Source organism: Morone saxatilis, unplaced genomic scaffold (assembly GCF_004916995.1).
Source record: "Morone saxatilis isolate NCDOM2014 unplaced genomic scaffold, NCSU_SB_2.0 Contig24, whole genome shotgun sequence".
Classification (NCBI taxonomy): Eukaryota; Metazoa; Chordata; class Actinopteri; family Moronidae; genus Morone; species Morone saxatilis.
Window position 1 is genome coordinate 6,458,275 of NW_023339807.1, and position 14,110 is coordinate 6,472,384.

The window sequence follows — 14,110 nt, forward strand, 5'->3', positions numbered from 1 at the left end:
GGGGGGGGGGGGGGGGGCAGCCCCAGTCTGCCTTCCAGATGACGACAAAGAAAACATGCAGGTGGCTGATTGAGTGTGTAAAGTGTGTGTGTGCGCACATGGCTTTCCCTCTCCATCCTTACCAATGAAAGTTAGCACGCTCTGGATGGCAATAAAAACACAGTCAGGCAGGCAGGCTGGAGCAATTTAAGGTAGTCTGGAGGCAGCTGACACAAGAAGAAGGCCAGTGCCCGCTCACTGTCTCTACCTACTTGTTTGTTGGATCTACAAATAAACACACTGCTGTATTTGTCTTTCATCGACCTCGCCTCCCCACACCGCCGCCCCCGGCCGAGCCTTGCACGCCCGCTAATTTTCCAGCATCTGGGACTGCCATAGCACATCAGCCAGCCCTACAGGCCAATTAGACATCAGTGTCCATATTTACCCCCCTGATGCAACCGAGTCATTTACCTGAGTGAAAAACAGCAATAACGAGGACAAAAACAGCCTCAAGTTGCAGCATTTAGATGCATGTGGTTTATTTTAGACCCTGTGCAAGTGTAAATTGCCTCAGTTAGCTTACACAAAAAAGGGGGAAGTGGGGCGGGGAGGGGGTTGAGAGGCCGCTGATGAAAGGCATCAGCAATTCAAAACATACTGTCATCACGCACAAGCAAAACAGTTTTTCGCAGATCCTATACTCTCCACACTGAAAAGCAGATCTAACGAACCTCAGTGAAATCTTAATTAACTCCAGAGCACGGCAAGCTTTCTGTGACACGTAGAACAACATTTGCTTCGTTCCCTCTCTTGACGATTCCCTTTCATTCTGTTTTATATTAACACAATCTGAATGTGTGACTGAGCGTCAATAGAATGAGTGCACTGGTTTATTTTCTCATTATGGCCCTCATGAAAAGCAGCAGGTACAAGCCGGGGTGTGATCCACTCTTGGCTGCATGATCCAGGCACGGACGAAGTGTTTAAGTCCAATTCACCACAGCACAACACTCTGCTGTGAACTACACGTCTGGCTATGCTGGGAGGGCTGTGGTGTGTGTGTGTGTGCGTGTTTATGCTTCCATTCTGTAATCCGTGTGTGTGTTTTGGTGAGTGTTTGAGATGCAAAAACAATAAGACAGCCTCTGTTTACTCCGCGAGGGTACAGAGATTTTGTGAAAATTCCATTCAGGATTGCATGGCCTAATCATCATTGTCTATGTTGCAACTCGCAATGCCTTAGCAAAGATTACATCATTACAGGGGACAGATGAGGAGGAGACAGAGAGAGGAAAGGAGAAAGTGTCAAGGGAGGGTGGGACTGAAGACAGCGGGAGCATTTCTAGCGAGTCACGTCGGCGGGGTGCACTTACAGATTTGACGGAGTTCTTGTCAACTTTGGCTTCTGTCTCCCACAGATGATGCCCATCTATTGACGAAAGAATAAAATACAATGTTTAGTATGGCTCATTAAGAACTGCATAATTATACAAACAAGATGGAGTGTCTATAATCTGGAGTAAAGAAAGAAAGAAGCTTTGGGGGTGGATTCAGGTGTGAAGGGCTTTTAGCATTTTGTTCAGTGTAGTGGTGAAATAATTTAGTCAATAATAATTGATTACTATCCATTAATCAATCAAAAATGCAAAATAAAACAAAGATGTTATTTTAGCTTTTGGAGAATTGAGATGAGAATGTTTCATTATTTTTTAACATTTTAAACAATTAATAATAAAAAAAAAAATCATCAAGTTGAGCATTAATTGCAGCCTTAGGTTAGATCAGTCACTGAAACAAGTTTAAGCTCTGACCTTAAAACTGGACTGCCCACAATCTTGAATGTCTATCTCCATTCATTTTGCTGCTATTTTTCATTCTTCCTTAAATCCTTGATTTTTCTTTTCCTATTTTTCTGCCTTATTACTATTCTGGTCTCTGTGAAATTACAAAAAACAACAACAACACCAAAAGCTTTTGTTTGTTCACTCTTTCTTCTCATCTCCATCTTGTTGTGGTAAGGAGGTTTCCCTCGCTGCCATGCAATAAAAGGCCTGCGAGCTGCTGCAGCTGCTTGGAGCCTGCAGAAGCTCAGCTCACATTCTTTAGGTTTTCTCTGTGATTTAATGCCACACCTTAGTGAACAGACGCTCTGGGCTCTGCTAGGGCAATCAGCACGGACCAGAGTGCCATTTTTTTCCTTTTTTTTTCAGAACCGATGACTCATTATAGGGCTGTCAGGAATAGAAGTGACACAGAACAGCCGTTGTGTCAGTGGCACACCATGTGAGGCAATAGCATGGGCACTGTGGCACCGTGCTACTGTATGTTAGCAGGGGTAAGCAGAGCAGCTGTGCCTTTATGGATACAGCAGTACAGGCTTCTGGGACGGGAAGCCATCAGATAAGATAATCAGACTCAGTTTCCAAATAACTGATAGCAGAAGTCTAGCAGCTCTGGAAGATGTAAAACCCTTGTTTTTTTCCCAAAGCATTATGTTTTTCACATCATGCAGCGAGTAAAAGAATAAAGGATCCCAGTCACGGTTGGCTTATTATTGGTGAGCTGTGGTAGTGGGGGCGGGTGGTCAGCTTTATTATTCAGAGAGTGAACATCAGTAGATATCTCTTTCCAAAATGGCCATATTAAAACTGAGGGAAAGAGAAAAACAGACGGGGAACACATCAGATAAGGCTTTTCTATTTGAACTGGGGGAAATAAGAGTTGCATATGGAGAAATGGTGCCTTGCTGTAATGGAGACGATGTGGATGAGCGGGGAATAGAAGCACAGTGACAGGACTGCCACGGGGCACAGCAGTGATACTGTGCATGTGGCAGGCGATTGAGATGCTCAAAAGAAGAAAAGAGGCACACGTAATGCTGTGAAGCGGCTAAGAGTATGGAAGGGCAATTAGAGTGAACACAGACAGGGAGAAGGTCAGAGAAAGGGAGAGAGACAGAGACAAACAGAGATGAGCGTTCCTCATGTTACGTCTAGGGGAAACCAAGAGGGAATCTCACCCGCCTCCGCTCTGGGAGACACTCCAAGAGGGAAACCTTAGACTACAACGTCAACCCCAACCTCCACTAGTAAACATGTTTTTCAAACTTTTATTTCTCTTTTCCCTCTCTCTATCTTCCTCTTGATCTTTTGTCTCACCTTTTATACCTCTCAGTCACTTTGTTCCCCCAAACTTTTCAATGATAACTCCCTCAGACTTCAGCAAATCTAAAACTGAGACTGAACCGAGATGGGGCCACATGTGGCATACCTTTGCGAGTCAGAGAGCACTGTGCGACTGATAACCACAGAACTTTCCATTCACTCCTTCTTCCATGCAACATCTGCAAAATGCTTCTGTTCCTGACAACACCTCCTCCTTCACGCTGCCTCCACCCACGCGTAATGCACACACACAGATGCAGACACATGCACACACGCAGCCACAGTATCCTCTACCTTTGTTCTGGCCTTCAACTTGAATGATAAGAGGGGGGAGGCACAAAACAATAGGTGGTATAGGAGCTGTGTCTGGAGAAGTCTGGGTATAATCCAGTAAAACAGAGAAATTAATGGACATATGCAAGCAAAGAGACAAACAAAAACACATGCTTATTCTTAGGCATTCTTCTTGAGGGTAAACCAACATTCTGTCTATTGCTCTACATGACTCACTTTTGCAAATGGGATCCACAAAGACTAACACAGACAACCAGGACAACACACTCATTCATCAGGCAATTAGACCACATAGGGTGAGGCCTCTTGGAGTCATTTCATAATGTTGTGAACACTGCAACAGTGTTGCTGTTATAGTAAATGTCTATCTATCTAGAACATCCCAATTAAACTCCTAATAGAGATAGTTGAGTAAGGACATCTTTGTCCTCACAATGACCTTACAGGTTTTGGCTTTCCAGATGTGATTTTTCCTTCAAAAAATGTTGTGTAGTGCAACTACTTCCACTGACCAAAGAGAGTTCACTTTAGCATTTTTGAGAATGGAAAATATGATTCACATGCTTAATTGCAGAGGTTGTCATGTGAAACAACCCAGACATATTTTGCAGTTATGTCTCTTCTCCAGAGATGATTTTCATGAGTATTTTTCTCTTTCCTGTTTACATACATCAGTTTTACTTTCCATTTTTGTGCCACTCTTGCTGCTGCTACCTGGACTGAAAATGCCACAGTCATTTTACACGTATTTTCACAGCAATTACCTTGTTGTCCAATGAGGAACAAAGCCAAAAGGCCAAAGGGGTTCCCCCATGACTGATTGTAGAGATGCAGCTGTTTTTCTCTCTGAAGCACCTGACCTCTGCCAATCTAAAGACTGGTGAAATTGGAGAAAGGTGGGTCTGCTTCAGATTGAAAGGCTTCTGTATAAATTATGACCTGACAGTATGTGTGATGGTTTTATAGTCAGGAAGTGAGTTATTCTTTGTGTATAACAGGAAAAGTGTGAGCTGACTTGACCTGTGAGTGCAGGCTGAGGAAGACTGCGGTCAGTAGAGTCAGATTTTATCCTTTTATCAAGACTCCAGCTGTGTGGCATTGAGTCTGAAAATGATCTAAAGACTGAAAGGGATGGCTGGAAGATCATTCAGACTTTTACATTTGTATAATATTCGTGTTCACAAGGCTCTCAAACTGTTTGCGGACAAATGGGACACAAAGACCCACACACTGAGTAATGTTTCATCAAGAAATATTACTATTCTTGTTACATTTGAACCACTTATCTGGCTATACCATGTTCAGACAAGTCTGAAGAAAGGGTGGAGGCCAGAGGACAATCTAGACATCTTTCTGTTGTGATACTGATATGATCCAACCAATTCCTTTGATGAATAAAGCAGAGGCATTCCGAAATGGTGCGCTGGCCAGTTGCTGATAAATCTTAACATTGTGAAACAAATACATTTTAATGAGCTCGAGGCTTTAAGGGTGAGAGGCAAACTTTCAGTCTTATTTCAAATAAGCTTCAATCTAGGACCCACACTGAAAAGCTCTACAATACAGGCTCAACAAGCCAAATGAATGTCAATTCAGGGGGCAGTGATGTCTCCTGCTCCAATAACGTATGCTATGGTTCACTCTTCACTCTTGACCAATCAATTTAATTTTGTGGGTTATGGAAAATGAGCATGAGAAGTTAAGTCCCTACAGCTCTCTTAGAGAGATCCTCCTACAACTACAATTATTACACATAATGATTGATTTTGGTGTAGTATACAATCCTAATTAGACAGGATACTGTACCTCATGCTGTGATCTCTAGCCTGAAGCAGGGGTGGAAGCTCACCTTACAATGCCATAGCGGCAAAACTATGAGCCAAAATTATGCAGGTTATCCTACCCTCGAGCCAAAGGGCAGTCTAGACATACCGCTAGAAGTACAATACATCGACCGATTTGTCTGGTGTTTAGACTTGCCCAAGGTAGAAGTGTTCAATGAAGTATAAACAGTCATTGAATGAAGTCAGATCACAGTCTGTAAGGCTTGCGTTCCTTGAATTATGAGGGTATGAGAACCGACATATTTCAGCCTGTTGCTGAGGAGTTTCCACATGACAAGAGTAATAGCCTAGGGGTATTGTTGTGGACCGTGCTGTCCTAATGTTACAGATTATACTGTAGCTCAGAATTCTCTTGGTCTTGGCTGTGAGCTCGACCAGCCTGAAGCAGAGGTGGAGAAGCTGCTGCAGCCCAGGCTGTGTGGTGCTGCCGAGCTCCAGGCAACGCTCCAATCCCACCAGATGTAAAAACTATCCAGCTCACCAGGGAATTCCCTTACCTCCCCTCTGAGTCAGAGTGTAGGCTTTCCCCAGCTCTCTCTTCTTTTCTCTCTCTCTCTCTCTGTTTGTCTGTCTGTCTGTCTGTCTGTCCCTCTATTTTCCCTGCCTCTAGCACTCATTCCATCCATGGAAAGCAGGGCAAGCCAGAACACACACTGCAATAGGTGCGCCAGGTATGTCCTCTTACTCCAGTGCCAAAAGAACGGTTTGGGCAAACTGAAACACTGACACAACCTCAACGCATACACATAATAAAATAACAGTAAAATTGAACCAAGCACAACAATGCAAAAGAAAATGGAAAGTTTAATAAGTGCCCACATTGCGGCTATGTGAAGGGTACAACTCTCCACTGTGAGAAAAAAAATGATAAGGCCTATTGAAAATACATGTGAACAATAATTACAGTTGAAAATAATGTTTACATTGCAGCAGAAATAAAAATCTGGACTTGTGGTTTTTGAGTCTATCATTATCTAGCTACAGTCTGAGGAATTTGCTCTCCCTGCTATGTGTGGTCTGTGATGAACTAAAACCTATGAAAAAGCTATTATATTGATGAATCCATTGAAGGAATAAAGTTTATTTATAAAAGTCACATGAATACACAAAACTTTTTTGTAAGGACCTTTAGGAATTGACCCTACACTTGGTATTAATTATCTAAACAGAAGTCAACATCAAGGCAGGCTATGCTCACTATGCTCTCATGTTTCAGTACATAAGGTCAGAAGCAGGATTTCTAAGGAAGTCCTGTCTGTTTCTGCCTCCCCTCTTCCTCTCCTCTTCCTCCCCTCTCCCTCTTCTCTCTGCCTACCCTCTGAGGGTCTCGTCTGTTCCGTTTCACCCCTCTACAGGGAATCCCTCACGGATGACTCACTGAAAACACTTCCTACTGAACAGCGCAAACAGGCCCGCGGGCTAGCAGCAATAGGGTGCACACACGTACACAACAAACACACACACCCGTGCATGCAGTGGATGCACAGAGTTTGCATCAGTTATCCTGTGGGTGACAAAGTGGAGCAGTGGGGATGGACGTGATATTTGAAAAGTAGACGTAATTATTTTTCAAGGCGCATTAAGGTCTCCCGCAGTGGCAACAGCTATGAGCTCTGCTCATTTGATACTGGGGACATCTCAGGGGGGGCAGACAGACAATAAAAACAACACAGAGAGGAGAGGAAGATTAAAGTGGCAGTGAAAGACAGACAGAGAGACACCATGATTTGACAATACAGATTAAAAGAATACATGTAGATTCTTAGGGTCTCCCATTTATCTACTAACACCAGAATTGCACACACCACTGTATGTTCACACCAGAAATACTAATATTAGGCAGACATAACAGCAATAACTTTTTAAACATTAACTTAGAAATGTGACTCTCTTTTAGATGTAACCAAGTTTATTATTTGCCTTTTCTTTTATTAATTTCTAGCTTTAAAAATAAAATCTGTCATCACCTGTATTTCCAAAATCATCCTTGGTACCCTGGTAGCTTTTTCATTTTTTTTAAGTTACTTGATGTTTTTTACTTTTTGTACTCATTTTCTTACTTACTCATGTGGTAATTTGGAGCACCAGTGTCAATGATTTGCCAGGGACTAGTGGATGTTTTGGTGTCTCTGTTCTCATCACTTAAGCAGAAACTGTTAATGGGACAATCTCTCATTTGTGGATGTCATCCATTATTTAAGAGTTCAGTAACGAATTGTAATCTGCAGGCAATTCAAACACAGTCATCTGGGTATGTTTATGCAACAAGCGGCTACATCCTTGAGCAAATGGAAACAGTTAAAGAAATACATGTATTTATGATTTATGGCTGTCTCATTTGTGCTAATAGGCTTTGTGCTGTGTGTGATCTCCCTCTGACTCAACTTGGATGATTTTAACTGTGTATAATTATTCACACAAGTTGGATTGGGACACTCAAAAACCCTCTGTTGCTCCTTAGGATTTGTGGAATTTTCTGGAAGGTGTTTATTGGAGTCAATATTGGAAAGTGAGCAGCCGTCGTGACCTTTGATGGCAGCAACAGTAATGGCTGTCACCACTGTGGCAAAAGCAGTGATTGGTGTTGTGCTGTACAAAGAGCTCGGCTGTACGTGCACGTGTGTGTCCCACTGTGTGTGTAAGCACATGTCTGCGAGTAGTAATTATTGCGGTGCAATGCTCTGTATTTCATGGGTGCATTTAGTCATGAACTTTTCCAGAGGAAAATAAAACCAAAGTTATAGAATAAATCTGTAATATAATTATAATTTTATTGGTTTCTTTTTTTCCTCATCCCAGTTTGGTCCGTCTAAATCAACAATCAGAGAAATTTTAAGTCTGAGAACCTTCATGAAACAGCAGGATTCTCTGATTAAAATGCCAAAGGACAATATTTTGCAGTGTATTTGGGACATAAGTACTTTTCCACACTCGTACTTGCTCATAGATAGTTGCCATTAGTGAGTGATGTGTGTGTTCCTATGTGTTCCTATGTGTGTAGACTGTGTAGGCTTGTCTGTAATGGGCTTTTTGACTTAGGAGACCCTGGAAGTAGTGGGTCATTAAAGTTTACATAAAAGCAGACTAAGTAGTAGACAGACAACCTCTCTTTCGATCTCTCTCTCTCTCCTTCTCGACACCACAGAGACGGAAAACAAACCACCGAAATGTCAATGGCAGGCGCGAGTGTGGGGATCCCGCTAGCGCAGAGCTCCACACCGGCTAATGTCTTTAACGGGTATCGAGGATAGAGGTAAGAAGAAGGGAGGATGAGGGAGTGAAAAGAGAGTAAAGGAGGAAACAGACAACTCAGGGTAGACAGAAAGAGAAAAAGAGAGAGAGGGTGAAAAAAGGGAAATACAGCATAGAGGGGGTCATGAGTCTCAAATAGCAGGGGGTGGAGAGGTGAAGGTGTTGTGTACGTACGGGCTTTCCTCTCCAGGGGATCCCCCTCCATGACTAAGTAAAGCCAGGAGGTGGGAGACCCCATAAGTTCACCCACCTCCTCTCAACCCATCTGCCTATCCCTTAACCCCTAAGCTGCTTAAGAGTACTCACAGGGTGAGGCAAGGTAGGAAGACATGAGTGTTGAGAACTAGAAGCATTTTGTTATCTTTTTTTACCTTGAAGAACATTTCAAGAAATTTGGGGGAAGTTGAGCAGTGATTGAAGCCCATTTTGTCCCTCCCAATGTTGAGACTCAAGTTTGAGTGATAAAGGTTTCAAGTATTTCTCCTACTGATTCAGACTATGAATTCTTCTAACCAAGTGCCTTCTCAACTGAATCACCTGGTGATTCATGTGATTTGGAAGGTGGAAAGCAGGTCCCATATTCTTTTATATTGTACATATTGTATGTTGATTTAAGAATGTTAGGGTGAAAGATTTAAGAATTAATTTTCCATTAAATGGTTTGTCGCAACACTGAAATGTTCTGGAGATTTTAATTTTGTTGAGTTTAACTTTGTCTCAAAAGCCTAAAAAAGTTGGCAAGATGGACTTTTCAATAAGTATTTACAATGAACAGTGTATACTAAATGTGTCTGTGTCTTTATTGTTTCACATTTCTGTAATATTGTTTGTATGTGTGTAGATGCAGCAAGCTCGAGCTGGCTTATATGAATTTGTGTTTAGTAAACCCATGCAAGTTGGACATAGTTGTATGTATGACACAAAAATAAAACTTAATTTATTCATTAACTGATGTATGCAAAGACTTGGTCCAGGAAGGGAAAAAAAACGTAGATGAAAGGATAGCAAATTATTTTGTGTGTAACTAGGTGTTTCTTAATCAAAACCAAAACCAAGAATTATGAAATCGTTGCCCTATCAATTGGTGGATACTATCAGAGCAAAGAAACATCCTTTGTGCCTCCCTCATCCTCCCGATCTTGGTGCTCACCATCATCACTAGCAGCAACATTGTTTCAACAGACATCAGAGGTATCCCTGTGCTTGACCTTTGCTTTGATTTAGTGGGTGCAATCAAGGAAATTACCCTTTACTTGCAAACTTGATCAGTGGTGTTTCTACCATTGCTCCCTCCCACGCAGGGAGGAAACGAATTGGCCAAAAATTCTGGACCAAAAAATTAAACAACCTTTTAACCATGAGTCAGTGACACACAGCCTTGGTGAGTATCCCGCTAGAATGGGTTGTAGAGGGAGCTACAGTAGTGAAAGTAAGCGAGAGGGTTAAATGTCAAAAGGAAAGGGAGTCAGGGAGTGGGAGACAGCGAGGGAGAGAGGGAAAGTGAGAGAAAGAGACGTTGCACATGCCCTGGTTGTGATTCATTCCTTAAGTTGTGGCGAGCACCAGTGAACAGGCAATGGAAACTTCAGCAAATGTAAATACGCTTTGGTTAAAAATATAGTGGCTTAATGCACACCACATGTGGCTTTCTGGCAAGGCCTGCTCTATTTTGACGGGAGGAGAGACTGAGGAAACGCGACGGAGGCAGAGTGGGAGAGAGACATTTGAAAGAAATATTAAAAGGGGAAATTGAGAAGCAGTAAACAATGGTTGGGTGATGGCAGCTTACCCTGAGCCTTCTCCACAAACACCACCTTAGAGTCAGGGAGGAAGTTGAGGCCACTCAGGAGCATCATCTTGCCTCCGGTGGCAGGGTAACTATCCATACTCTGCTTCTCCACCAAGGGAAGCTCCTGAGCTGAGCGCTGGGCTGTTGGAGGGAAACACATACACAAACATTCAGTACAGTGTGTGAGCCCACTTAAGCTCACTGCCTGATCTCCATCCACTCCAAGAAGCACACAGCCAGTAAAACAGCAGTTCTTGGTTAGGGAAACAGGCTTATCAACTTTATTATGATGATTTCATGACCCCTAGCTAAGAGGTTTTCAGCCAACAGCTGCTCTTTAAATGACATTGAGAAGGTGGAGAACTGATCAAAACAATATTTTTGTGGTCAGATCCTTAGTCATTATTTTCCATCAAGTAGCCTGTGGCCAACCACCTGTCTCTGCTTTTTATAAATGTGGCTAGCTAGTCACCTTTAGCCTCTGGGACTGGTGACCAGATTCACAGCCAGAGACACATATATTTATCATCACATAGCACCGCACTTAATCTATTATCCCATTGCATCATTTTCAAATAGGAGCTAAATAAAGCCCGAAAGAAATCACAAAATAAACCTTCTCTGTAATGATGAACCAACTCGGATTAGCATCCACTTTGGGCCATAAACTATAATGCCAGCTCTGTCTCACCATCTAACTTTAATTGGCTTCCTTGGGTGCAAATAACATCACACCTATATACACAAATGAATAACAAAGAAACAGAGGTTTCTTTCAATGTTCTTACTCAACCATGCCAAAACTGGGGCTGGCAAATGCCCTTTGTGGAACCTGTGCTAATGGGGTAGTCTTACCACAATAACTTGTGCATTCAGTCATAAAATGGGAATTGAGATAGATAACACGTGTGTCTGGCATCATGTACAATGCAACTATTGCCTTGGCAAATTGCTTTGATCATATAAAGCTTATTGGGTGCAGAGGCACTGAATTTGCTCCAGCAGGTAATAAAATAGTAGCTCAGTTTATTGGATTACAACAATAGATGCCACCTTAAGTGGAAAGCCAAGAGAAAAAGGCATACCAGTTTGTGAGTTTATTTCAGTGTGTTAGTGTGTGTGACTTACAGCATTCAATGGGGTTTGAAGTAGTCTGCAGGGACACTGTCCTGCCGTTGGGCTGGTTGATGTGCACTCGAAACACCAGTCTTACACGTGTATTTTTACGTCCAATGTCTGTTTCCCCTTTGCGAAGCTCGATGTCTGAATTACGCAGCTTCAGGATCCCTGCACAATCAATTCTGGGACAGAGGCATGGAAGGGTCAAATTAAACACCATATTTTAAAGATGATATTAGAAAGACAAGTTAACTGAAAGGTGACTTTTAGTGTTTGGAGTTTTTAGGGTTTCAAGGCAGTCCTGTATGCAAATACAGCCTCTGCTTTCTTTGCTATTACACAAAGTGTAATCACACAGGATACTTCCTACAGATTTTTTTTTATACAGAAAAATATTGTATGGACAAAGGTTGAAATGGGAGCAGATTTGATTCATTGACTCTGGCTGTTTAAAATGACACACTGAGCAGAGTTGCTGCGCATTAAGACCAGCAGTGAAGTCCCCTCCGGTGTTACAGATCATGCACTGGAAGTTCACTGGAGCATGAGCGTGTCATTATTAATCCAGCATGTCATCAAAGACAGAGTTGGACATTAATGACTTCACATCACAGTTTTAAAGGGTCACGGTGGTCCAAGAATTAGCAGTTCTCTGGAGGAATCTTCTGGTCTGAGCACACACTGAGTCCCATCAGCTGCCGTCAGTATACACAAAGTCACTTTATTGCTATCTTGGTGCAGCAAGCCTCTCCGGTCGCTTCAAGCCTTATACTTTGTACATTTAGGATTTAAACCCCTGTTAATCATTGCCATGTGCAGCAGTAGACCCTTTACCAAGCTGTCTGTCTTTATTTATTTCATTTCACAATTTGGGAGGTAAAGGGGTGAATTTTCTTTCCCTTTTCTTAGTGGAAAAAGGTTTTCAGACATTGCCTTTCATGAATTTAAATAAAACTAGTGTGGCTGGTAAAAAAGTGAGGGAATACAAATGGGATATGGTTTGGCATTTCAATTATTTTACATGGTAGCTTTTTGGGCTCTCTTCCTGGAACATGGTAAATGTCAGGTTTTATACCAAGTCATTTCTCCCCTTGACTTTGGTTTGGACAATCTGAATAAATAAGAAAAAAATAAAAAAAATGCTGACTACACACTCCTTATCAGTGCTAAGTGTTCTGTCGTGCATATAGTTTTAAAATTAATAGATGTAGGACATCATGGATGAGTTTGAAGTCAGTTTTCATGACCTATATAACAGACAGATAAAGGATATAAACATATACCTTGCTGATTAGGTTATAGGTATTTTTATGATAATAATAGTATTTTGTATTTATTAGAATATCCAGAAGGGAATATAGCACCTTAAATTAAGCTACCTTGTGTGTATGAGATGCATTTTCTCAGAATAGGAAAGAGAGACTGACTGAAACTGTCTGAAAGTTTGACTACAGTGCTCGACTGTCTGCATCCCACACAGCAAGCGAATGATTGCTGGCACGCGAGCAGAGAGATGGATGTGGCGTTATCAAGACGACTGTTAAACAGTTCAGTGGAAAGAGACAGTTAAAGGCTTTTCTTCGTCTTTGACCTTTCAGATAGTCGTCAGAGAAAGAGAAAACTTTCACTCCTCTTCATGTGTGCTGACGATAAAGGGGAAAAGAAACTTCCTCTTGAATATTTTTTATAATATCATATTCTTCTTAAGGGACACATTAAGTCAAGTCAATTTAGGGGCACTCCTAAATATGATACAATATAAGGGATATTGCGGTATTGTTGGAAATGATATTGTAATGCAGTATGAATGGTAAAATCATCCAACCAAAGAAGGCCACTGTCCAGTCAGGAAACTCTATAAATATCTAAATCTCCTGCATAAAAAAAAAAATATGTCCTAACAAAACGGAGAGGGTTTTTTATGAGATTTTTTTTTATGTATACATTTAAAAAATGTAAACAGTGATGAATAAACATACGGTGCAGTAACAGGTAACGGCCTTATGTAACCTATGTTCAGATACAGTAGTTTTATCCATAACACAGAGTTCTGGGCCCCAGGCCAAAAAAATTCCTGCCTAGTCTGAATGGAGCCCCAGGACAGGAGCTATTGCCTGGACACACTGCAGAGCACAGCCCGTTGGATTACTGCAAGTCTGGAGGGAGGATAAAAGAGACCAAGACTGATTTACCTCAGCCTAGCAAACGGATGCTAATGTTTTGAAAGGTAAACCAAGTTTGTATTTAGGAGAGTACTACTTAATGTGATTCTAACCACACTTTCACTTTCATAAAGTCTATGTCTGATTGAGCTACAGACCACCAGAACTCACGATGAGCAACTGGAAGAGAAAATGAGCTTGTTAGCCAACTCATCTAGTGGTAAACACTAACGTTACCTTACATACATTATTGAATTGAATCATAAAACCAAAATGCCTAAATTTAGTATATGAGCGTACCAGACTCAACTTACTTAACTTACTGTTCATTAATGCAAGCACAAAGTTTTTAAATGCACATTAAGGACTACAGGGCTGTAAGTAATTATGATTTTGGGGGTGTAGTAATCCTTTGGGCAGACCTGTTCGTTCAGTAGTAGTGTTCTAATGCATTCAACTTACTTCCAAATATTGGCCAAACCCAATGTAAAGGGGCGACATCAT

General features: G+C 41.7%; 1 protein-coding gene across 2 annotated transcripts in view; it reads right to left on the reverse strand.

The window, feature by feature from the left end:
* Positions 1–14,110, reverse strand: part of LOC118336392 (nuclear factor of activated T-cells, cytoplasmic 1-like) — a 58,865-nt gene that overhangs the window by 28,639 nt on the left and 16,116 nt on the right. For both annotated transcript variants that reach the window (XM_035673026.1, XM_035673027.1), the window contains exons 5-7: positions 11,454–11,626; positions 10,326–10,466; positions 1,356–1,411 (exon numbers count right to left, since the gene is read on the reverse strand). In XM_035673026.1, coding sequence (XP_035528919.1) covers positions 1,356–1,411; positions 10,326–10,466; positions 11,454–11,626 — 370 coding nt within the window. The remainder of the gene's footprint in view (positions 1–1,355; positions 1,412–10,325; positions 10,467–11,453; positions 11,627–14,110) is intronic.